Genomic DNA, 27,693 nt, shown 5'->3' with positions numbered 1-27,693 from the left:
CCATTAACTTGTTTGAAGTAATATTTTTACTAGTATTTTAATAATATATTTAGTATTTATAATAATATTTATACTAGTTTTTTTATCAGCCGTATTTATTTATTTACAACTCCTTTACATGTATTACTCTACGTTTACATTACCTGCTAAAATTAGTATATTACATATTATGCTAATCTGTGTTACAATAAAAATCTTACCGGCGTAAGTTACCTATGCCCATGGATTAAACTCTAAGGTTTAACTCTGAAGTTTACTTTTTATTACTCTCTACCTATTTGAAATGCAGTATAGAGTGTTACAAGTGTGATTGCGATGTCTTTTAGAACTAATAGGTATTAAAAGCTTATTATTTATTACCTGTATAATATTATCATTTCGGCTGTTTTACTCCCAATAGTCGGTAATTTTTCGATGTCTTTGATATTTCCCTTGTTTAGCACTTCCAATACAAACTTTTTCCTCTGATTTAAAATTTTCTCTACATCGGATGTACGTTCTTTTTTTACTTTGGTAACCATGACACTAAAAATATTGATGTATATCTAAAATGGATTTGGAAAATTGAGGTTAGGATTTAGGATTAGGACTTATTTACGGTAAACCATTTAGAAATGCATCACTTGTCGTAAAAGTGTACATTTGATTGAAAAAAGTAATAGACTTCAAGATAGAAAAACATTCATTTCACTTATTTTCACTTTTGAGAAAATTGTAAATGTAATTTTTTTTTGCAACACAATAGCATCAACCCCCTATCATTGTTACCCCATTTAGGCTTAACTTACTATCTGAACTTGATTATTAAAATTTGCAATAAGTTAAGTATGCACTTTAAGAGAGATTTATTATATTTGACACCCACTTGGTGACTCAATTTATTAAAAAGTTCTGTGAGTCGGAAGGAACCCACCAAATTCCAGTTAAGTATTGCACACGTGAAAATAATTGAAAAAAATAAATAAGGTTCTTATCTGATTCTGATTTGTTTTTAAGATACAGGGTAATTAAAATGTTTTAAATAGAATACCGCTTCTTATCACAAATGCTGTAGGTATGTACCAAATGTTTGGCCGGTTTTGTTGTTCTGACATGTGTTAGTGTCTTTGACGCGTCCAAGTAATTTTCAGGACTTTGGATTGGTCGCGGTGGTTCTATTAGTTGCCCTCTAAAATCTCCAGACTTCACACCACTGGATTATTTGTGGGACTGGTTTAAAAATGAGGTTTACAAAAATGAAAGTCGACACTCAGGAAGCACTAATTAGACGCATTAGAAATGCGGCACTGTTTGTCAAGAAAAAACATGAATCACTTACAAAACCAACAAGGGCCCTTTGCAGACGAAAGTACCGGTAATGTGTAGGTTAATGGCGGTATTTTAGAACAACTGATCTGCCCTCGTGATTGGTTATTCTTCGGATCCTAGAAAAATACAAGAAAAAAGAAGCCTCATATCGGAATTAGGTGAAAATTGATACTTTTGATTCCGCTCACGCTTCCCTTTTGGTTTGGCCATCTATTACAATTTACATTTTATGGTTTGTTAGTTTTTTCCTCTTTACAATGGACTCGACCCTTTATCGGCGGCCGCCCAATTCAGTCTTGTTTATTTTGATTTTTTAGGAGTAAAGACAAACACAAACAACCATGCTTATGAGATTCTGGTTCGAACCTGAGACCACACCGGGGTCGGCGGAATATGATATTGATAATAAATGACTTTTATTAAATAAATAAATACATGAAAAATTTTAAGAATATCCAAAAGATAAAAGATATACTGGTAAGTGTAGGGCGGTCTAGATTTAAGTAGCTACTCAATTGAACCATACAAAACCATTCATTGTCTTAGAAAGATACTATGCACATAAAAGGAAAGACTAAAAAATTACATAACATTAATAGGAGTTGCACGCAATGAACAAAGCAGGAAGGACAAACTGAACTGAACAAGATTATGCTTGTTTCTCTAATAAAATTTTCTTTAACATATTTTTAAACCTGCTTTGTTTGGAGTATTAAGATGACTAGGTAAAGAGTTGTATAAAGGTAGGGTCTAGTAACTTGTAGTTTTGACTTTTTAAAGGAGTATGCATGTTAAATATGGTCAAGAAAAAGTTATTTAACATTATAATTTTATTGTCAATATTATTTTCGTAAAAATATATTATTCCAAGGTATATTGTGTAAATTATTTAAAAATTTATTATTATTACACATTTGATCTACTAAAATAACACTATTCGTCGACAACCTTATATGTGTCTTGAAAATGAATTATTAAGCTTAACTTATTAATACAACTAACTCTATTAAGAGTTTTAAAGCAAAGTTGTGATATTGATCCTTTAAAAATACAACCTTTTTTAAATATAATATAACTATCATTGTATATGCTAATTAAAAACCAAGAAATAATTAACCTTCTTGTAGGTTGTTACTCAATTTGAATAAAAAAATTACAATATTGGATTGGCAATGATACATACTAATAATCCAAATTAAACCAATGCTGCATACGACGACTATGTCCGCATATTTATTAAAATAAAACTAATCTGACAACATAGCACAGTAGAGGTGCCGCGCGATCGACAGGTTATCTGATTGGCTCGGTTACTACAACAACAAAATCATGTCTGTTTCGCGCCGAGCCAACTTTTAAATTGATTGGATCCAATCACAGAATAGCCCCGAATAGAAAGGTAACACTTATGGAAGGCGGTGGTGTCATCGTTTTAGTTTCGACCAATCACTAGATGGCGACATCGATGAATCAATTATTTTTGCTTGTTTACGTTAGATAGGGCCATGATGTCGGTCGATATGAGTATTCGGGTTTTTCCCACATATCCTACCATACTTTATTTACATACTAGTGTTTTGGTTTTTCCCCAGATTCTTTCTAGTCTGTATTAAGTATTCTGTGTTTGTTGATTTGTCTATTTTGTATTTATCAGATTTACCTAATAATGGATAATTTAAAACCTTCAAAGCAAAAATGTTGTGTACCTATGTGCGACAACAAATTTGGTAGCCGAATTCGCTTTCCGAAAGAAGCTGAAAAAATTAAACAGTGGTTAAAGAAAGTTAATAATCCTTCTCTACATAACTTGAGTCTTGAGGATATGTATTTATAAAACCTACAGAGTGTGCTTAATTTTCCTGAGAATCTTATTGTTTGTGACACAAAAGCCAGGAGAGATGTTACATGGAATGCAATACCTAAGTTGTTTTTACCAAAACGTAAGTATGATATGAAGTTATATATAATAAAAATTTACTAAAGTGTATACCTATAAACGAGATATGTTCATATAGAAGACTTTACCATCCTGGTAAAATACTTATTTTTTTTCAAATTTCAAATGAAAAAAATTGTTGAATGGAGTAAGTACATAATAAAAAAAACATAAAAAAAAAGTAATTGTATTTTTTAATCATTTATAGCTTTAGAAGAAAAGCTGGACAAAGAAGCTGTGGACACATCTAATTTGATCCTTTTCTTGGATAAGCTCTTTGACAGCCTCAACTCCAGCAAAAAATTTAGATTTCCTGGGAAGCCCTTAAAAGGTGCAGTCACTCCAACATCAGAACACATTTTGGCATGATGCCATAACAGTGCTAAAGACTATGAAATTTAAAATAATAGAAGGTAACAAGAAAGGACAATTCGCTAGTGCCCCAACAATAACAAATTTGATATTTACATTAAAAGGTTTCATTCATCTCTCTAAGAAAATATTTAGTCAATTTAAAGATAAATATATAATAACAAGGGCTTTTCAACTAGATGCATTAGAAAACTTTTTTAGTGCTATAAGAGGGTATGGTTTTAGAAAAAATACGCCTAGTGTTTCACATTTTCAAACATTATTTAAATCACTTGTAACCAACAATTTCATATCCAGTTCCAGGTACTAATTGCGAAAAATATTTAACTGATTGATCCTTAAGTAATCTTAGCGAGCTTATTGGAGATTTTTTGAATAAAAATGGTAACTCTCAATTTTTTAGAAATAATATCTTAGATCCAGAAGTTGTCAAAATAGAAGTTCTGTCGGCTATTCTGGCCTATAAGGCCATAACAGAGTAAAATCCAAAAATGCGCTATAAATTACATTGCAGGATAAATTGTTAAAAATATAAGTAAGAAAATTAAGTGTATTAACTGTACTAAAAATATGACTTATAAAAAACATAATTTATATAACGATTTCATTTTGGCTCAACAATATCAAAATTCTAAATTAGAAACTCCCGGTAAATCTCAGTTTTCTCATATACCAGTGTATTGCGCGTTTATTTTATTTAATTCCTAGGTTGTGTTACAAGCCCAAAATATCAATACACTGAGAAAATAATTTATGTAATGAATTAAAATTGTCTTTAATAAACTGCACAGAACATCAAAATACACATAAAATACTGATTTATAATCAGATGTTGCTTATATTTTTGGTGTAAAACAGTAAATCTTATAGCAAAAGGCAGAGATGAAATTTTTTTAAATAGTAAACCAAATCCAATTTTAATAAAAATATCCAATAAAAAAAAAGCTCTTATAAGATTTTACGCCAAAACTAAGAAGTTATAAGCCTTAAAAAAACATTAAGAAAATTTAAAATTTTTAGTATAATTATGTCTTACTAGTAAGAATACTGTATTTTAATAGTAAATTAAATGGTCACTAAAAGATAAAAGGACCAATCATTAATCTGCAAACCCCATTATATGTATATCAAAGAAATATATAATTTATTAATTACTATATAATTTATTTTAAGCCCAGAAACATATTGAAGACGCATGTAAGATAAGACCTAAAATCCTATTATCCCATTTTCATATCTTACATACAGATTCTAAAAAGTGCTGCACAGGATGTTTCATTCCTATTAGTTTAATTTTTTTTATTCTCTATTTTAACCACTATAAATAAACAAAAAATTTTTTTTAATTACGTATTTAATTATATATTTTTATGTATTATATTAACCTGTCTGTATTTTTTAAGTCTTTGTAGGTTTATTTATGTGTTTTGTTTTGTGTACGTTTTTATAGATTTTACTTAAAAGATATTTAAAATCATTTCACTTTCGTTTTAATTTGGGAATTGGTTTAGAATATAGAAATGCTTTGGTTCATCTGAATGGCCGCATTAGTCTTCAAATATAATGGTGAAGGCGTCATATTGGAGTATTTTGTTCTATAGCAACATCTACCATTTATTCCAAAAATTTAAACCACTTACACGCACTGGAATAGGGAGTTTAGATAAATACGTTTTGATATATAAAATGTAATCAAATATCTTAAAAAATATTCCAGCAAAATTATGTTTTTCTTAAACTTTAAATATTTAAAATAGTTTTTCTAATATCAAAACACATGTAAAGATATTCCAGTGCGCATAAGTAGTTAAGAACTTTTGAAATAATTAGTAAATGTTGGTATATGACAAAATGCTCCAATGCCTTCGCCATTATATTAAGAAATAATGCGGCCATTCACTAGATGGCGCGTCAAACTTAGGAACACGTTTCTATTCGGGGCTATTCTGTGGCTCCAATCCAGATGTGTTCGTGGCGCAGGTGTTTTACTTATAAGTTATATAGGGTATTTTAACGTGTCATCGTCAAGTTTTTTTAGGAGGAGGTCTCCTACGACAAACAGAGGCGTAGGCATATTTATTATTTGTTTTGTGCTCCATGTGTCGAGACTTTATTAAATTTAATACATAACTCATTTAAATTTTATGAAAAATAAATAATAGTACCAGTACCATACCGTATAACAGTACCAATTAAGCGGCCATAATTACTTCCTGCCTTTTTTAATCATTCTTCCTTATAACTACCTGTAGCGGTGTTCGAGCAAAAAAAAATTGCGTGAAACGAAACGAAAAAGAACATGTAGAAAATTTAACATATTGTATCTAGATTTACAACCAATGGATAAAAAAAGCTTATTTGTACAACAAAATGCTTCGTTAGTTAGTTAGTAATACGTAAAAGTAAAAAAAAAGTATTATAGCAAATTTTTGAAATGACCCTGAAATAGGTGTTCAGTCAAATTACTCCATGTATAGAAAGTTTCATAATTTTCGTCAATTTTACCTCTCAAACTGTACATTTAAAAAAAAATGCTGAAACAGGTATTTAGTGAAATTGTTCCAGGAATATGTATAGAAATTTTCAGAATTTGTTGCCACTGGTTTTTTAAATTATAGCCATTTTGTAAATTTAGAAAAAGAAACGATCCTCCCAAATTTTTTTTTTCAAAACTTTGTTAATTTTATAAATAACGCTTCTGAAATAATTTAACTACACAGATGTGTAGTAAAATTATTTCAGGAATATGTGTGGAAATTATCAGATTTTTTTCCACTTTTTTTTTGTTCTTGGGCATTTTACAAAATTTAGGAATAATAAAATCAACCTCTCCGATTATTTTTTCTTAAAAACTGTACATTTTCAGAAAAATGCTTAAATGGGCGATTAATTAAATTATCTTGACCTTTCCAAAAATAGTTTTTTTTCTCAAAACCTTGTTGATTTTTTGATAAATTGTACCAGTCAAATTGTACCAGAAATATGTGTCGAAATTTTCAAATTTTAATTTTTACTGGTTTTTAAGTTATAGGTATTTTGTGAAATTTTTGGAAAAAAAAATCAACCTTTCTAAAAATTTTTTTAATGAAAATTCTGTACACTTTTTGAAAAACGTTAAAATAGGTGTCCAGTTAAATTCTTGCAGGAAGTATATAGAAATTTTCAAAATGTTATTGTTTTTTGAAGCATGAAAATTTCGTAAAATTTTTGAAAAAAAAAGACCTCTCCCAAAATAGTTATTTATGTAACAACTGTGTAAAACGATCCTTTTTTTATGAATGGGGAATTTGTCGCTTGAGCCGTAAGTGCGATAATTTCCATGAATAAAATAAGGATATCTTACCCACGTGGAACATGCAAATTTTTTTCTAGTATTGAAGAACATATTAAGAAAAAAATTAAAATACCAAATTACTTTACGCATTAGTGCGTGAAAAACGTCCAAAACTTCTTTGACAAATTATAAAATGAATGTCAAATTACTTTCTATGCACTAGTGCCTAAAAAGACTTTTACACACTAGTGCCTAAAAAAGTTAAGGGACTAGTGCGTAAAAAGTGAAACTTTATAAAACTGTGTGTGTCACGGTAGTAGAAATTTTTTTTTTCAAAATTCTGTGAATTTTTTGGAAAACGCTATATTAGGTATACAGATAAATTTTGAGAAAAAAAATGACCTTTTCAAAAATAATGTTTTCCGAAAATCGATAAGAAATAATAACATTTTTGACAACATATTTGAAAGAAAAAGTCAATATTTCCTCCAACTTGATTGTTGCCTGGCAACCGAAAATAACAGTAAGGAAATATTCATTTCTGTACTGTAAGGAAATGTTATTGCCATACAGTAAACTTTAGAACATAAATGCGAACAGGTTTTTTCCTAAACAATTTTATTTTTAAAACTTTCAGCACAAACAAGGTTAACATTATAATTTAAAATTATTACTTATTATTTGTTATATTTACTGTTATTTGACAATTAGTACAAGTATTGAAAACTGGAAGAACTTGGGAACTAATAGCATTATTTTGTTGAATATTTTCCAAACTAATAATTTTATTTGTATGACAATAACTAATATTGGGCGTTACTGCAGTATTAGAAATATTAGATTTACTTTCTTGATTTTTTTCTGCTGTGAAAATTTTATTTGCCACTTCTTCCTTATTAGTAAGAGACTCTTCTATATATCCTTCAGCGACGTTTGTTGATTTCCATCCACCCAGTCTCTTTAAACTAGTAATATCTCCACCAGAATCAACAAGCATTGTGGCAGAAGACGAAACGACGAAAACAGTGGCCGGTATATTCTTTCGAGTTTAGCAAATTCAAATAACTGGCCACTATTTTAGGCATGTTTCTAAATTGGTGAATTCCTACTACTTGTCTACAACCTTTTTCATTTTGGTACTTAAAAAAAAACCGAGTGGTATTCATGTCTCTTGGTCTTAAAGAGACATACTTGCGGTATAGATTTAAGTATATTTCGTTTACTATAAATGATCTTGATGTATTGGTTTTTGAATCCGGTATGGTAACTAAAAATTTAGATAGTAGGTCTTGTATATCTTGTACAGTCATTTTAACAAGCTCGTCCATTCTGCAAGCTCCAGAAATTCCAAATATTACAGCTACCTACAACAATAAATAAGCATGTAAAGAATCCAAATATAATTTGAAGTTTTGTAAGTTACCTTAATCATTAAATATTCCTTATCTGGAGCTTCCTGAACAAATTTGTGTATTTCTTCTTTAATTAAAGTCTTGGATTTTTTTGGCTTATAGGCATGTGCTTGCCGTTTCAGGAATTCCCGAAGTTTTGAATATTTAGATATATCTACATCATGTCTTATTGCAAGGGTTGCCTTCAGCATTAAATAATTGGCCCATAAAGTTGAAGATTTCATCTTGGAACCAAGAAGTATGCCATTACAACATTTTCCGAGAAAGAAGTTACATTTTTTTATTCGTACGGTAGTCCATGAAGCGGTTGTATGCATAGTTATACTTATTTCTAGATTTTACTGGAAACAATTCCAATGATGCAGCATTTACTGCCTCCGTGAGTTCTGGGGGGGTTCCAGGGGCCGTATTTTTGAAACCATTCGACTTTGATTCGCATACGAAATTAGAGGATTCCGCACGAAAAATCGATATTCGTATTTTCGACCGCTTCGTATGCGAACTTTTTCGCATGCGGTGTCTCGAATGGGTATATACCATTCGAATTTCAAAGTTCGTATGCGATTCTGCCCGCTTGTCTTGTTTTGATTTTAAACTAGCTTTGTTTTTTTTCTTAATCTGTGAGTTGGTTAAGTTTTTTTGTAGTGTTTTCTTGTTGTTTATTGAAAAAAAAAATAAGAATAATCAAATAGCAAGATTAAACAATATTGTACAAAGAAAAGTCGTCGATGCACTGGAAGAGACTAAAACTGTGGCAGATAGAAGGAATAGGATGTAGTCTTCATTTCTTAACCCATTTGAAATGTATTCAGATTCTCAATTTAATAATATAGATTAAACAAGCCTATTACGATAGAATGATTAAGCCTATTACGATTATGTGCTCTTTATGTGCTCCAGAGACTGTGTAAGTGTGTAATCTGTCCGCTAGTTTTATCCACAAGGCTTGTGCAGTTTTAGCCGAAAAATTTTGGGTGAATTTGCCCGACTTTAATTCCGGGTGCTCTTCCATAAATGAAATTAGTTCTTTGTTTCGCTCGCTCGATACAAAACCGCAATATTTTTTATTTTTTGAATTCATTAAAAAAAAAAGTCAATTCGCAAAAACTCAAGAAACGCCATGAAAAAACCTCAAAATTCCCTGATGTTTTAAAACTTAAATTTTAGGTTAGGTTAAATCTTTATCGTCATCGTCTTCATCCCGGTTGACACGGCCTCCAATAGCACTCGACTTTGCTACGTTGCCACTACATTTCATGTTCGCATGCGAATGAAATTTCGAGTGCTGTTCAAAAATGCAGTTTTTAATTCGTGTGCGAATTTTGCCGCTCGACTTTGTTCGCATTCGAAGATTCTCGCATGGTTTCGAAAATACGCCCCCAGAAATGGAACAGTCATCATCACTTTACTTTGGCTTTTTAAAACGTTAAAAAATCAACACTTTGGAAAGACGCCACAAATAAACTTTTCACTCGTCAAGTTTGACAATTTAAAATTATGTACTTCGTTTCCGTAGTTCCGAAACAATGTTTCATGGCTTCTTTTATTTAAGGGAAAAATAATAATGTTGATTTGAAATTTTTAACATGATTAGTAATAATTTACCGTAATTTTAATGATTCCCGATTTTCGGAAAAATAGTATGTAGACCTCGTAGGAAAAGCCACATTCCCGGACTCCGTATTCTCGGCTTGCGCCTCGACTGGCAATTTTTACGATCGCCCGGGAATGTTAAGCTTTTCCTACTAGGTATACAATATACTATTTTCTTAAAACCCTGTCAATTTTTGAAAAACACTAAAAGAGGGTGCAGTCAAATTGTTAATGGAATATGGATATAAATTCTGAATTTTATTTTTCTTGGTTTTTGAGATATGGTTACTTAGTTAAATTAATAAAACGCTGAAATAGGCGTATAGTTAAATTATACCACGAATTTTTAAAATTTAATATTTACTAGTTTTTGAATTATGGACAATACGTAAGTTTTTGAAATAAAAAATCTGCACATTTTTCCAAAACATACAATGCAAAAACTCAACAAATGAAACTTGTTTTCTGCTTATTCGTTGATCTAGGGCGATGTTGCCATATTGACATACAAACAAGCAAAATACTGAAAATTATTTTTATATGGAAAAAAGGGCTCAGGCTATCCAGGTTATATTTGTTTAAATTTTGGATAACTATTTTATTGAAATATACTTACAAGGGCGTTTAGTTAAATCCCAACGGACTTTTTCCACAATTCGATTACTGGACGTATTCATCATAATATTATCGGAGGATTATCGGAGCAACATCATATAATATTTTCCAAATTTTCGTTTGCTTTTTATATAAATTTTTTCTTTAACTAAATAGAGACCTGGGATCTTATTGACTAAGTATTTCAAATTTATTCTTTTAAAATATGCTAAAATAATATGGGTCTAAACCTATATATATAGATATATATCTATATATCTAGACTATTTAATGTTGCCATTGATAATTACATTGTCAAACTTTTTCACATTTCATATGTGAAAAAAAAGTTTGAGAATTTAGCAGTATTTCTATATTAAATATAATTATTACGCTAAAGCTCAACGTAAGTAATAAGAAACCAACACGTCTAAACAGTCTATCTAAGAAGTCAACGTCACAGGCCTTAACTTTTTTATTTTTAAATATATTTTTTTTAAGAAAATGTATTTTTAATAGTTATAGGGTTACTACCTAGTTTTTTAATTCAATTAATTTATTATACAATATTTTAACATTATATTAATCTGTTTTACAAAATTTAAATCTATTATTTAGTTAAATGCTTAAATTGAGCTCAATCAGCTTCCATGCAAGCTTCATATCGCCGAAAGAATGGTTTTGTGCAACCTGCAGTAATCATGCAAACAGTTATTCGCCAGGCTTTACACGAATTCGGTTTTTAAGCTCTTCAGGATTATTGGACGGTCGTGAATGAACAATATGCTTTAAATAACCGCAGGCAAAAAAATCCATTTTAGTCATATCTGGAGAGCGGGCTCGCCACCTAATAGGACTCCTATGTTCAATTCACGTATGAGGAAATCTGTTATCTAAATAACCTGTAATAGTTTGGGCATTACATGGTGGAGCGCCATCCTGTTGCCAAGTTATTAAATTGCACTTTAAAATAGGCACGTCTTCTAATAGTTCACACAGTGAATTTTGAAGAAAATTTAAATAACGCTCTGAAGTTAATGTACCTTCATAAAAGTACGGTCCAATAAAATGTCCATTAAATGCACCGACCCACACGTTTATGCCAATTATAGTTTGATAACGAGTTTCCATTATCCATTGGAGATTGTTTTCAAACCAATAATGTTCAGATTTGTGACAAGACTTGTCATGAATTTAAACCCGAAGGGATGAAATAAACTGTAACCTTCGTTGGTAATTAGTAGTGCGAAGTCCTTGTACTAAGTGGATTTTAAACAGGCGATGTTGGTGTTTTCGAAGAATTCTATGAATGATACTTAATACATTTGGAAATGATCCGGTGCGCAATATGAGAGTGTAGGCTAGAACGTTTTCCTACGTTCTCGATAAATCATCATTTCTGCTTCACGATAATCTTTTCTATACACTTTCCGTAAATATGAAGCATATCGACATATTCATTTGGAGTAAAAAGTTGCGGCATTATGAAAGACAATACCAAACCTAAATAGCGGAAACTATGGAACTAAAATGTGTATGACCTATACAAAAAGAAAAAAAAACGATTAATAAAAATAAAAGAATACTAAAACGGATATTGCCAATTTAAAGAATGCATGCAGTTGGCCATAAAATATTTTTTATAGCATTCAAAAATACCTTACACCTGAATGTTTTATACTGAAGTTAAATTATTTGTCTACAGATTCAAAAATGTCGCTGATAATTTTTGATTAATGTTAATAGAGTTTGGAGCGTTATTGGCAAATACTCTTGTTATATTAAGGGACATTTTTTGAAGTAGAAAAAGTTGTTTAATGTTACAAAAGTTAAATTTGCAACCTGCAAATTTAACTCCTATACATATTTGCCCAATTTAGGAAACTATCTCTAATTGCAGTTAGTTGGTGTTCTGCTTGGTTAAAATAGAATTGTATAAGGAAAATTTCTTTCCTTTTGTGTTAATTTTTATATTTTTTCTAACATAAAAAATATAAAGCGAAAATGTGTTGGAAAGAACAAGTAATGATGACAATCCGTTTTAATCGAGTGGAGTACACGCAGGTTGTGGAATCGAATTTCCCCCGCTTTATTGAATTAAAATTGTTGTCGGATTTGATCACGCTTTTTTTCAAATCTGATTGATTAAATGGGTTGCCAATAGTTAGGGCTTGCATATGTCAAAATTAGTTCGAATTATTGCACCTTCAGTAGAGGGCCAAAATTTCTTCGCGTTAACAAGGTAACCCGCATTTCTCTATATTTGTGTTCTGTATTGCTTACCCTGGAGTCTCTTCAATGCTCGTCTTTTATTACAGATGTTAGCTTCCCACCATCTGCTACCACGCGGGCGGCACCGCAAGTTTAGGCTAGTAATATATAAAGTAGGTTTGCATTGATTCTGCATCATTTGTTGCTTAGTTTTTATTTCTTGGTGTGGTATTTATACTTCTGGAAACTAATCTTTAACTATAATGTGAGCTTATTGAGTCAAAATCTTGGTTTGGCATCCTGAAGTCAGTATCAATAGCATCATTAAAGCTCACACATATTTATTCTGTAGTTTTACATCTTACATAAATAGCAAATTTTAGAATTTACCAAATAAACAAGTTTCTATCCATATTTTCCATAACAATTTACAATTACTGTTGTTCAAATACATCTTTTCACGAGATACTTATAAGGATCAAACGATATCGACATTTTAGTTTGAAAATTAATAATTTTTAACGAACTGCAGAATAAATTACATAAATGCCAATATAAACCAGGCAAACCTAATCTCACTTTGTTAGTATTTGTATTGGCGTCGCCGTTCAAAAACTGCTTGAACGTATAAAATGCAGGAATCTACTAAATCGAAGAGAGCAAGGACGTAGTCTGTAAAATTAATAAAAGTATAAAAAAGTACAAGATCAAAATACCTTACATCAGATTTGTCTGCAATTTAGCACAAATTCTTACATATATTCCGCTCACACCTCCTATTTTGTTGTTCGATATTTCATCTGGTTATCTTTAAATTTAATAAACTGTAAATAGTTACCATCCGTAGAATCGGCAACTACCTGACAGTCTCTGGCCAAGATGGAAGCCGTTCGAAAAGCTGACGAGACAAGTCAATAATAACAAACGACAAAATAGCTTATGTTCCAATTTATACGATATTTACTATTAAATAAAGGTAAGTAAATAGCTTTATAGCATCACACGATATACAGATATGTGTGTTACTTTAATTAAATATAAATAAAAATGAAACTTCGATTTGTCTGCACCCGTTTTTCTCAGATTTTCTACTACCGAAGACTACTTACTCTAGGTCACAGAAGCGTTTCGCGTTTTTCTCAGACTGTCGCATAGAGGTTATAGTAATTTATGATTTTATAACTCGAATATAATATCTTTTTTAATCTGAAAAATAAGAGCATAGTTAACATTTGGTAACTGAAATAATTTAAAAAGGGGTTTATACTTTTTGATTTAATGTTTTTAGTTTCAAATTTTGTATTTCTTTATTCTATTAGATTTCCATTAAAAAAATATGGCTTGGATTGTTTTTCTCCAATATACTTGAAAAATCATAAAACTTTTTATTTTTTTTAATACAACCTGCAATTACAGCTAAAAGATGTTATCAAAATACAATGAATCGCTATGCATACTGATTTTTAACGTTGTAACCGTTTAGGTTTTACGTTTAGGAGTTACCTATTAGGACATATATACCAAATTCTGCTCTATTTTGTTGCCGAAAAAGGTATAAGGAAAGGAAAACTTCGTCTATTTATTTACGAATTCAAACGTGTTTATTTTGCTTTTTTGAATTCTTAGTTGCAAACCCTCAATTATATAGAAAAATATGTCTTAGAACAGTAAAACAGGAAATAAAAAAAATATATGACATACCTCTTTTACGCATTACAATTCGTCGAGCGAAAACTATTATTTAAATAACATACTTTAACACACATTTTATTTGGGAATAAAAGAATGTGAATTTATCTCGGGAACTGTAAAAAAATATTCTGTTGATAACGTCCACAACGTCTAAGACAATATTAAAACCAAAGATAAAAAGTTCTAAAATTATTACTTACGGATTTGGGCTAAGAGGATGCAAAGGTCTCTTAAACGTTATGTTTGGCTGGACGGTAATTCCTTTTACTTTGACTTTCACTGGCATTTCTTCGCTTATCCTGTATATAATTATCACTTATAAAACAAAAATGACCAAATTACTAGTTTTTTTTTCAACAACATAACAACTTATAACATACACGTAAATGTAAAATACTAACTTTCTCATGGAAGAGCCTTTGATGCAAATCTTGGGTGCACTAAATATACTGATAACTTCTTTTGAATTTTTAATTTTTTGAGGAAGCCTTAGCTGCCTTTTTTTGTTTGAACTGAAGAAATACGAGTAGGCCCTGGAAGAGGTAGAAATAGGAGTATGCAAATTGTTATATATGTAAATTGCTATATATGTTATATCTTATATATTTATTATATAAAATAATTTGATTTTTTAGATGATGCCACAAGGCTTATATACCGGGTGGTGCGTCGCCGAGCGGAACATAGGAAATTCCATGTAAATTTTAAGGGGGTCGATTATTGGCTTCCCTGTACATTTTACAGAAAAAATGTAAGATAACTTTTTGACGAGACTGGCAAACCCTCGTGCAAAGTTTCAAAAAATTTTAATAAGCGAATCTTGAATTATTCAATTAAATTTAATTGCAAAATTACCAAATTTTCGGAAGGCGAGGGCGCATAGAGGCAAACGTTATAAATATTTTGGCATATATTGAAATAAACTCTCACATAAGCATCCGAAATATTTCTAGGGAATTGGGAGTGTCCCTCGATACAGTAGAAAATATTCTGAAAGAGCACAGGTACCTATTTTTATCTGTTACAACACTAATAAGCATCCTATTACCTTATATTTATTGTTTTTTACTTAGACCTCATCCATATCACGTGGTTCTGCACCAGGCGCTTCTCGAAAAAGACTTTAATAACAGACTCAATTTCTGTTATTGCTGTTGAACATGGTTAGAGAAGATACCCGATTTATCTCAAAGATATTATGGACGGACGAGGCATCATTTAGCAGTGATGGTAGTGTAAACCTTCATAATCTGCATTATTGGGCAGAACAAAATCCCTGTTGGATTTGCGAGATTCAACACCAAGGCAGATGGACTATAAATGTGTGATGCGGAATTATTGGCGGAAGCGGCTGTCAACGCAACGACCTCGACTGTGTATTGAAAATGAAGAAAAACAGTTTGAGCATCTAAGACATTATTAAACATATAAAACAATTTATTTATTACAAAAATTTGAGTTCTGGAGTTTTATTTTTATTGTTTAAAAACATTGTAATTAATATTTTCGGAATAAAATAAGATATCGAGTTGCGGTTTGCACCAGTTTCTATGTTTTTTCATGCTCTTTGATCCTAAATGAAAAAAATTATATCGTTGTATTTAATATTTGCCAGAAAATCGTTGATAAAGTCCAAAATAACACAAACCGCCCTCTAGCGCTCAACAAAACAACTAAGTCGGCTAAGTAATTATACCACAGTATATAAGTAAATAATTTCCAACGATTTCCTTTGCCGCTTTTATAAGAAATATTTTTTTCCTTCTGCTGTGGGATGACTAGTTACTAAGATATGGCCGGCGACCTCTCTTATTTGTACACCCGGTACATACTAGAAGGAAAAAAAACCTTTTCTAAATGGCATAAGTTTCAAAAAATTGTAATGCAAAAACTGCCCAAAATGTAAATTGTTTTGACTAGAATTTACTAGAATAATACTAGTCAAAATTCCATAAGGAATTTTCACCAGAAATGACCAAACATTTTATGGCACATAGTATTAGATTCTATGGCCTCAACGTAAAACAAGTATTACCACTATAACCACACCATTTAGGATTAAAAGTGTTATACCCGATAATCTTAAATTTATCAACGATTTTAACTTATTCGAACAATGCCTTAAATTACATCTAATGAGTATGGAAATATATAACCTAAATGAGTTAAATTTATTTGTACATACCTATTTATTTATATTGTTTAAATAGAATAATTGACTGACCTTAATTAGGGTTCAATCTAAAGTCGAAATTATACCCATTTGTAGTTACGTCATCCAGGTGAGAAAAAACGTATGGCGTAGATATTTTTGCCAATCAATATTAGGTTAGAAACTTTACCATCGCCTTCAGAAATTAATAGTCTGCTATGTATTTTTATACGTTCAGAAATTAACAAATGATTTATCTTAGCAGCATATTATTATATTTGTGTATATATACTTTCATTCCCAAAAAATTTTAAAAAATCTTATAGTACTTATTGTATTATTAACAAACTTAACAATTAACAAATATTATTATAATTAATCATAAATATTGGGACATAAATAACAAGTCCGAAACGGAATTGCACTTCAAATTGAGAATGTGATACAGCGAGCCGCAGATGCAACAAAATTGAGCACAACAACGATCGCAAATATAAAGAAGAATGGGATAAAATCAGATCAGGATTACACTGCTCATATATTTTTCAAGCAAAATACCGCAAAAACCAAATCTACAACATATTTGAAAAGTAGAATTCGGCACGAGCAGTAGACGGAACAAAACCGAGCTTACAAAAATTGTGAATAATGGTATAACATTATTTTAAGGGAAAAATTTAAATACTGATAATTTAATTTACTTGTTCATGAAAAAAAATGCTGCTTAAAGGAATATGTTAACACATTAAAATGAAAATATCATTCCAAAAAATAAAACATACAAACTCAAAAATAACACGCCATATTGCATTACCAAGTTAATGAAATTGCAACGATATGATTGAATACTTAAACGACGATCATAAAATAAAATTTGCTAGAACAAAAAAAGCTTAATCAATCTCGTCAGTATTGTCAGAGTCAGAACTGAAATCAGAGATATTGTCTTCGTCATCGTCGTCTTCGTCAGTCGTAATCACAAGTGGCAGAATGTCATAGGCATCACACACTTGTATTGCCTCCCAAGCCTTTTCATTTACCTTTTCTGTATGAAAAACATATTTTTGCCAATGATCTATAGAAATTTCGTTTATTACCCTTTCCCATGTAGTCAGAACTTCTGAAGGTGACCCCTTAAAATTGGAAATATATTGATCATATTTTCGTTTACATTCCGACCATACCATTTCAATTGCATTAAACTGGCAATGATATGGTGGCAGTCGCAAAATTTTGTCTCCTAAAGATTTAACATATTCATCAAGGAAGTACTTTTTTTCACTAGGGCAGTTTCTGCGTGCAATACTCCATATTTTATCTTTCATGGCTTTTTCTGGAAAGCCATTATTCTTTTTCTTCAACCATTCGGTCAGTCTCTGCTTTGTCCAAGATTTTCTCGGGATTTCTTCTAATAAACCAGAATGGTAACTTGCATTGTCCATAATTATAAATGACTTTGGGGGAAGATTTGGAACCAGCTTAGTTTTAAACCAGTTTTCGAAGTTTTTCCTGTTCATATTGTCATGATAATCTCCCGTCTTTAATCCACTTTTAAATATTAAATTTGCACCCTCGATGAAGCCATCTTTGGTTCTGGCGTGGACCACGATATAACGATGACCTTAAAAATAAAAGATAATTCAATTCTCTTTTAGAAATCATTCTTCCAGAACATAAATTTAATATAATTAATAAGTAATGTTCCATGCACATACGAGTAGTGTATGGAGTTAAATTCCCTCATATTGTCTTAGAGAGAAATTATATGAAACTATGAAACAGATGAAATTATGAAGTTAGAGGGCCCTTACAAGGGCAATAGTTTTTATTAAAAAAAAATCTAAAAAGATAACCAGATAATTTTTACCTTCACTGTTTTTGCTTGAATCCGTGTGCTTGGTGTCATCTTGCCAGCTACTACGAAATGATCCCTTGCTAAAACCACGTCTTGTCAATAAAAACTGGAGTAAAACCTTCCGGACCTACATTTCTATTTTTGATATACTCCCTTAAAAATTGATTCTTTTATGAACAATATTAGGCAAGTCCATCAAATATTTTCTGTTATTTGATTTTTTCCACTTGAAGCCTATACTATTGATCCATCTTCTTAAGGAGTCAATGGAAAACTCAAAATATTCAATTTCTTTCCTGAACTTTTCTCTTATTGTTGCCAATATTACATATTCTTTTCTGGCGTACATAGAATAAATTGTGTCCCGAATTCTATGTTTCAAATATGTTGTAATTTTGGTTTTTGCTGTCTTTTGCTTGGAAGATATACGGGCTGCGTAATCCTGATCTGATTTTATCCCATTCTTCTTTATATTTGCGATCGTTGTTGTGCTTAATTTTGTTGCATCTGCGGCTCGCAGTATCAAATTCTCAATTTGAAGTGCAATTCCGTTTCGGACTTGTTCCTTTTCCAGTTGAAAAAAAGCCAATATATTTAAAATCATCAGTTGCGATTGTTCATTATACCTATTATATCTTTTTTAGGCATTATTTAACACTTTTCGAAATAACTTTCAAGAACAAGTTGACAAACCAATATTTTTGATTGACAGTGACGGATATTTCACATAACCTAGTATACAAAAGATGAATAATCATCAGACACCAATTTTTTTCAAAAGTTTGTTGTCGCCGCTGTTTGGAATATGCTAAACAAAGATAAACAAAAATGACGTCACTACAAATGGGTATAATTTCGACTTTAGTTACAGGTAATTTAGTTCTATTTAATTTTTTTAAATTGTTTCACAATTGCTTTTATTAACTCATTCCGTATATGTAAATCATGTCTAAAATATATGTATACAATTCGTGCGTGTTAAAATAAAGAAATTATTTCAATATTTAGTTTTATTAGGAATAATAAAATTGAACAATAGGAAATTCAAAGTGAAAACCAGAATATATCATTCTACTTGTAAATAAAAGCCGACAGTATGGCAACACTGCCAAATATTCTTGTAAAAATTGACATATTGGATAGTTTTTTCATTGCAATTCTTTACGCCATTTATTAAAAAGTTTTTTTGATTTCTGGCACAAAATATGACTCATCAATTTTTTTCTGTTTTAAATCGTGCTTTCTACTAAACAAAAAATGGAAAATTGTTGGGTTCTTAATTGCTCAAGCACCAAAACAATTAATTTATTTTTTACTTACGAGGGTTGGGAAATAACAATCTTGTCATTATTCCTGCTACGTTTTAATTCATCTCGAATATTATCAAAAAATTGAATTTTTTCTGGAGGGAGTTTTCTTAATCTTCTTGAATATCTTAAGGGAGTCTTGGTTCTTTCTTTTTTGATCTTCTTATTCATAAAATTTGAAGGACACTCCGATTTTACTTGTCGTAGTTTCATCATGTATTTTTTTCTTAAATTTAGCCCCAAATTGAAGACAAAAAATAATAATAATTTGACACTATGTCAAATAGCAAAGTACCAGTCGGTGGTGGTTACGTATGATATTAAACTTGAAATAAAATATAACACCTGAAATGCAGGCATAGGTAGGTATGCAAAAAAAATAATTTTTTTAAACACGTTTTTTATTGAATAATAATTTTAAATAGCTACTTATTGGTACGTAGGATAGTTATTTGTTTATTATTTACATTTATAATTTAAATGTATAACTTATATAAAACATTAGTAACTTTTATATATAAATAATATACATACAATTACCTAAATATATTTCAAATTTAACAAAGCTTTAGCCAGAGTAATTATCTATAATATCAAAACATTTTTATGCTTTAATTTAAAATATCGAGTAAAATTATGTGAAATTGCAATTTCATATTATGGATGCTGTCTACAATGTATTTAAGTTCCTACAGCCACTGATTTAATTGCTCTACATCCATCTAGCTCCAAGGTGGTATATCCGAAAGCAATCACAGTTTCTCAACAACAAATTGACAACGCTTGAATGTCAAAATCTACATTAATATATTTGTAAAAATAGTATGCTTTTATGCACTATTTGGAACCCGATTTGCTTTTTTGTTGGTCGACATCCTTGACACTAAAAGCACAGAGTGTTCCAAAAGGATTTTATTGCTCTCCTTTTTGGTATACCCTATGCTTTACAATACTAAAACATAATAATAAACAACTAATAACAATTCAAAACTAAAAAGCATAAACAAGTTTAAGTTTTACATACAAGCGGCTTTTGAACTATACCAATAACTGTCACAGGTACCGCCGTTGTAAAAGTCGCAAGAATTACAATTTTGACAAAAATTTAAAAACATTTTTTCCAGCCTTTCAAATATACTAGAGTAAAAATTCTAACTGAAGATTAATAGAGTATGTACATAAAGTATTTCTATGGTTTGATTTTTAAGGCACGTTTATACTGCTGTTCTATATACAATATAATGTTAGATGCTTTAATATATTGATTTAAAATATTTTAAATAATATTTCTTTTAAATATTATTTAAAGTATCCCTTTAAAAGTGTTGAACCAACGTTTCAATAGAGTTTCCGTAACTGAACCGGGAATTAACAAAAAAAAAATCATACAACAATTATTAAATTTACCATTTCATAGGATAATAATACCCGTTTAACTTATCACATTCATTCATACCAAATAATTGTATATTAAATAAAGTCAACATAATTTAAAACTAGTGTTGGCTGCTAGTCAATTATCCAAAAAAAAGTATCCAAAGATTTTTTTCATTTCTAAATAAATTGAACTATTTAATAACCATTATGACGCAGATTTTGGTAATACATGGTATACATACAAAAAATAATTATACCATAGAATATCCACCGATAAAACAATCTGTTAGCAAAAACAGGAGATACAAGAATGTATATAGAGGTTAGTGATCCAAGCTAGGGGTTAAAATCATAAAATCCAAGCTAGGGCTTAAAAGCATTGATATATTCTACTGCATATCCGCAAGCTTGAATTAAACGTACTAAGGATGATTCAGATTTGTTTTATTATTTAATGCAAAAAATATTAGCCAAACGTAAAATGCATTTATACAAGTTAACCAAAGGTCAGGTTTTAAAACGGGTAGAATTCTGTGGAAACATTTTGATCCATATTGATGGATAGATGCTGACTTTCTAAGAAAAATAATTTGGTTCGCAAAGCAAAATTTTCCAGGCAGAGAATTTTCAATAGGAAAATAATTTTTTTGGGCAGATTTAAGTCCATACACGACAAAAGAAATGAGTTTTCAAGAAAAATTATTAAGTTTCAGTGTATTTTGCCTTTTAAAAGATATAGTGAAGTAAAATTTTCAATTTATGATAAACTACTAAATTCCGCCAAATTTCTAGGAATTTTAAGAAGTGTTGTAAGTAATTTTTTGGAAAATCTGCAATTTCAAGATTTTCTTACTTGTTGGTTTCAACTTGACGTAGCCCCGCCTCACTATGGAGACAGTGCAACAAGAGAACTGCACGACATGTTCGATGACAGATGGTTTAGAGGTATGCGACCATGGGATGCCACCCTTTGATTTTTATTTGTGGGGTAATAAAAAGGAAAGGGTGTACGCAACACCAGTAAACAGTAAATAAAAGCTACGTTAGCGAGTTATTACCTGTTTTGAAAAGCTAGAGCAAAGCGAAATTAAAAGAGTGACGAATATATCCACCAGAAAACGATTTTATAAATGTTTAGAGAATAATGGTAGTCATTCCGAAAATTTACTATCATAATACTTTTTTCTTTTGTTACTTTTACGTATAACTAACGCAGTACTTTGTAGTATAAACAAGCTTTTTTTATCCGGTTTTTGGTTGTAAATCTAGATACAATGTGTTAAATATTCTGCATGTTCTTGCTATTATTTCAGCAAAATGTCCATGGAAAATAAATAGTCCCATCAAAACTTCATTTAAGTCGTGAATATTAATTTTCCTCTTTTTAAAATTAAGTTTATTGTAAAACATAATAGCAATACTATAACTAAAACTTTCAATGTCATTTATTAAATCATTGTGACATTTAAGTTACCTAGTTCGCTGAAAACTAAATAATTTACAAAATAAAAATGTTTAAAATTATCAATTTCATAAAAATTAATATTTACTCCTAAAACGTGGCTTCTTAGGTATAGAAATGTTTTATAATAAATTTAAGGTTTAACTGCCTATTATAATATACATATAAGGTTCTATTTAAAAAAATGGACTTTTCGCTATTTTATTAAATAGAAAATTTTTATTTAATTTTCAATGACCCCCTGTATGTTGGTGATTTAGTTGGGCTATGGGAAGTTAATTAAGATGGTCTAAATTAAAGTGATGTTTAAAATTTTAGATTTACCTATTTGTCTGCTATACAAATTTCATGCATGATTTCAATGGTACCATTGTTATAAGGTCACAACCTTATTAATAGTATAAAAAGACTTAGAAATAATTGTAAATACTGACCTTTACAAACCTACTAAATAACTATGTTAGTCATACATCAAAAAATGCATCATTTTAATAAAATATGTATAATACGGGCCTAAAAGCCTGACACTAAAAATAACGCTAGTGATATCCACAAACCATAAGAATAACGCCGAATAATCATATTAATAGTATAAATAGACATATGAAATAATTACAGGGAACATTACGCCAGTGTCAGTTGCTGTTCGGATAATCGTTCAATTAATTTTAAAATTTTAATATAAGAATATCGTGTGTATCTTTTAGTAAATAATAAAAGTTTTTTAAAAGGAAGTTCGCCGGCTTGTGTATTTAATTTGCGCTGCAAACAGGATGGGGCAATTCTATCTTCTATCGTATATCGTTGAATAGAAGTGATTTTCAAATCTTAATGCGCTATATCCGACCTATACAAACTTCCTAGAGTCAGTGAAAAATGCTAAGGAAATTCCGTAAAAAGCAAAGTTTTTACAAACCAACTTTCACAGGTATACAGAAGCACTTAAGAAACTTTATCATATCAATAGATGAATTTTATAGCCTTTGAAAATAATTATCAAAATAAAGTAGTTTTAGCAGCTATAAAAAGTAAATTAGTAGACGAAGCTTGCGACTTTTTATTAACTCGGTCAGACATGTTGGCAATATATAAAAGAAGCTTTAAGACAAAAATTTGGAGACCCTATAACATATCATGTTCTCTTACAACAATTACAATAGCTCAAAATGTATTAAAATGAAAATATATTAGATTTTGAAGAAAGATTAAAAACTTTTGTCCGAAGAATCTCTGCTAAAATTCAATGCGAAGTGTCAGATTTAAATTCAAGATTAATTTTTAATGATCAAGTTCAAAACACATCTGTATTAATATTGACTGCAAATTCACCTCAAACGTTACAAACAATGCTTATGTTACAAAGACCTACCACTTTAGATGAGGCCCTAAAATATGTATTGAATTATAATATGGTACAAATTAATTTTACGAACGCTAACCATTTTTTATCCTATTTTAAACAACCTTCTAATAATTCATTTCACCCACCACAAACAATCGTGAAGACCCTTAACCCAAGAATTCCACTAATGAGATTTCCTGACCAATCTCCTAAATTTAGTAATCATGCCATGCCGGTACAAACCAGGCCCTCTACCTCTTAATAATTCTCAAACGACGAGAAATGTTTTACTCCCTCCGCATAACAAACCTATATTAGAACCACCAACACCAATGTCTATATCCACTGCTGACCCTTCGAGAGTTCGCCAAAATCCTCCTTATAATCAAAAATTCTTTAGACCTTCGGGTCCTCCTAACTTTATATATCAAGAAGTGATGAATCTAAAACATGTACCTCCAGAATATCAACATGAGAACCGTCCTTATACTAACGAAAATACACCCTCAGTAGACTATACAGAGGAGTATCAGCAACCGGAACATCCTAAAAATATTACCTATTACTAATACACCTATTCTAAAGAAGAAAATTTTCAGATATCAGCCGACGACCAACAATTGACCTAAATAATATAGCTGAGCAAGTAGAACTACCATATATTTACCTCCCTGAAATAAACCTAACCATACTTACAGATTCCGGAGCCTCCAACTCTATTATCAACCCAAATATTGCACAATTTTTTGAAGATGATATCTTTTATGAACCGTTTGAAACAACAACATGTAAATAAAACCTTGACAGTGCAAAATACAAAAATTCTCTTTTTTCTTGCTTTCAATAAACGACTAGAAAAGCCAATTGAGAACAGCTGTAATAATTTATAATAATTATCTTATCATTCCAGTAAATTATGAAAGCGGTATAGCAATTTTACCCGTAACGAACATATTATACCAGATAATTTGGGTTAAAAGAAAAATCAAACATTATTCCCCTTTATCAAGAATTTAGAGACATCATGTACCACTTAACTTTCACGAGTCAAACCAAACACATCATACGCACCAAGTGATAGACCTATCCACGTAAAATCCTATAGACTGCCACCAGCCATGAAATCTTGAAATTAAATCCCAAATTCAAAAATTAATAGACAATAAAATTATTAGGCCAGCCTCCCTATTCCGCCCCTGTTTGAATTGCGCCAAAGAAAAAAGTCGCTTCTGGAAAACAAAAATTTAGGCTAGTCATTGATTATCGTCGCCTGAACGACGTTACTGTTGAAGAGAAATATCCCCTTCCTCGAATAGAAGAAATCTTAGATAATCTAGAAAAATGTACATATTTCACAACCCTAGATTTGGCCCAGGGATTCCATCAGATCGAAATGGACCCAGCATCTATAGAAAAAAACAGCTTTTTCAGTTAACCAAGGTCACTACGAATATCTTCGAATCTGCCAAAGAATAAAAGATGAGATCTTAAAAAATTATCTTTAAAATTTTTTTTTCATTTCTATTGACGACGTTGTTATTTTTTCTAAATCTCTTTTAAAACATATAAATCACATTCGATTAATTCTTAAAAGGCTTAAAGAAGTAAACCTTCAACCATAAAAATTCAACCCGATAAATCTGAATTCCTGTGCAAAGAGGTATCATTTCTAGGCCATCCGACGGCATCAAACCAAATCCATTAAAAATCGAAGCCATCCAATGTTACCCCATGCCAAAAACCCAAAAAGTGATTAAAGCCTTTCTAGGTCTTATTGGCTACTACTGCCGATTTATAAAAAAATTTTCGAGCTTTACTTTTCCCATGACTAGGTGTTTAAGAAAAGGTAGCGAAAAATTCATAGGTAATTATGAATACATTAAAGCCTTTAAAAAATGCAAAGAACTTAATAAACACATCATAAATTCTCCAATTTTTAAGAAACCATTTAAACTAACCACCGATGCTTCCAACATCGAGCTGGGAAGTGTATTATCACAAAACGATCACCCAATAGCATATTACTCAAGAACCCTTAACTCAGCCGAAAGAAATTCTACCATAGAAAAAGAACTTCTTGCCATTGTTGACTTAACAAAACACTTTCGACCCTACCTCTATGGCCAAAAATTCACAATAGAAACTGATCACAACCCTTTAGTTTGGCTTTCTAAGATCAAAGAGTCTAATTCTCGATTAATTCGATGGAAGTTAAAATTAGAAGAATTTTACTTTAAGGCAAATTTACTATCATTAAATCCAGAGAAGACCAAACTAATTTGTTTTACAAATAACCGTAGTCTTGATAATATTCTTATTGCTAACTGCCCTGTCCCGCCTTATTCTAACAATAAGTTTTTGGGTCTGGTGATTGACAAGGAACTTAAGTTTGGAAGGAACTTAACCATATTTTATCAGGGAGGGCATTCTTACAATCTACTGCCTATACATACAGGAGGTGGCATGCCTTATTTTCTCCCATCAATACAGATGGGACAGGTTTGTCCTACAGAATCCACGATATGTCACTCGTCAGCGGAATAATTTGCGGCTTACTATTCCAACATCTGCCTTGGTAAAGAGATCAATTTTTTATGAAGGTATAAAAATCTTTAACCACCTACCAGGAGACATTAGAGAGGCAAAATCTCTCATCAAATTTAATTTTCTCTTGAGGAGATTTCTGAGTGGTCGAGCTTATTACTCTGTGACTGAATATTTCAACGACAATCAGATTTTAATTAATTAAGGGAGACCTAGCTCTTTTCCTAACCTGTTTGTTTTAAATGATTTCTTTTTTTATCCCTAGATGTTGAACTGTGCTTAGTTAAGAAAAGTTTTAACCTTGTAACTCTGTCTCTTAAGGATTAGATGAAGCTTTGTTTATAACAATTTTTTATTCAAACAATAAAGCATATTTGAATTTGAATTTGAATATTTATTCGAACTTTAAAAATTAATTGTGAAGTAACTATAAATGCTAGAGAACTGAAATAAATTGCTAAATTTAAGTTGGAGCCTGCTCTTTTTTGCTAAAAAATAATCGAATCGTCGTTTCCAAGCTCATTTATCTGATTTGCTTCAAATTGTAAATTCTATCGAGATTGTAGGTGCGCAATTGTCCTTTGACCATTTTACGTGCTTTGTATTTATTATCTATATACTTCCTGCTAGTAGTAAATGGGTTTATGATATGGTGTACGATTACTTTGAAACAATGGAATATTTATGTGACAAGAATTATTTTCTATAATGGGTGATTTTAATATTCCCAATTTTCTTAGTCACCAGGATGACTCTATTGTGAGATCAACTTTGGCATTTATGAATATAATGCAATTCGTACAATGTAATAACATCCTTAAGCAATTTGACGATAACCAATTTGTCTAAGTGTGTTTTTCATTTGAGTAGTTTTTTTTGTTGAATGTGATTCTTATCATCCTTCATTAATTATGAATTTTAAGGGTAAATTACCTCACTGTTATATAGCTTAATTGAAGCTGCTGACTGGCAGGAGGTGTTTGCCTCTTTAGATCCTAATGTATCTTGCGACAGCTTTTACAGTACACTTAATGAAATATTTCATAGAGCTGTTCCGCTTAAAATCGTTAAAAAATATACATTTTCAGTCTGGTTTAATTCTGATATCATAAAAAATATCTAACTAAATAATTTAATTCGGATAAAACAAGAAATATAAACTCATTATTATGAAAATCATTTTAAAATAGTTCGAAGCAATATTAAAGAACAAATTAGGATTGCTTTTTTAGAATTTTCTCGAACAGCCGAAAATCGAATTA

The 27,693-nt window shown here is 30.5% G+C and overlaps 1 protein-coding gene and 1 long non-coding RNA gene across 6 annotated transcripts in view; one reads left to right on the top strand and one right to left on the bottom strand.

The window, feature by feature from the left end:
- The window catches only part of LOC126734149 (uncharacterized), a 50,838-nt gene extending 30,823 nt beyond the window's left edge, over positions 1 to 20,015 (bottom strand). Inside the window, exons 1-6 of one of the 5 annotated variants that reach the window (XR_007659999.1) lie at positions 19,720 to 20,011; positions 14,794 to 14,925; positions 14,593 to 14,691; positions 361 to 525; positions 201 to 274; positions 78 to 146 (exon numbers count right to left, since the gene is read on the bottom strand). Coding sequence is in view for 3 of the 5 variants with exons in the window: in XM_050437696.1 (XP_050293653.1) it covers positions 271 to 274; positions 361 to 525; positions 14,593 to 14,691; positions 14,794 to 14,925; positions 19,720 to 19,922 (603 nt within the window). In the remaining 2 variants the exon portion in view is untranslated. Of the gene's footprint in view, positions 1 to 77; positions 275 to 360; positions 526 to 14,592; positions 14,692 to 14,793; positions 14,926 to 19,719 lie in introns of those variants that run through there. The other 4 variants (XM_050437696.1, XR_007659998.1, XM_050437690.1 and 1 more) reach the window with 4 other exon arrangements.
- LOC126734173 (uncharacterized) lies at positions 13,270 to 15,933 on the top strand. The gene is made up of 3 exons (XR_007660000.1): positions 13,270 to 13,676; positions 15,028 to 15,396; positions 15,466 to 15,933. It is a non-coding gene; the product is annotated as an uncharacterized LOC126734173 (long non-coding RNA).
- Positions 20,016 to 27,693: the final 7,678 nt, after the last annotated feature.

Source organism: Anthonomus grandis, chromosome 1 (assembly GCF_022605725.1).
Source record: "Anthonomus grandis grandis chromosome 1, icAntGran1.3, whole genome shotgun sequence".
In the NCBI taxonomy this organism is placed as follows: domain Eukaryota; kingdom Metazoa; phylum Arthropoda; class Insecta; order Coleoptera; family Curculionidae; genus Anthonomus; species Anthonomus grandis.
Note: the sequence above shows the minus strand (reverse complement) of the source record. Positions and strands in the feature narration are given on the sequence as shown.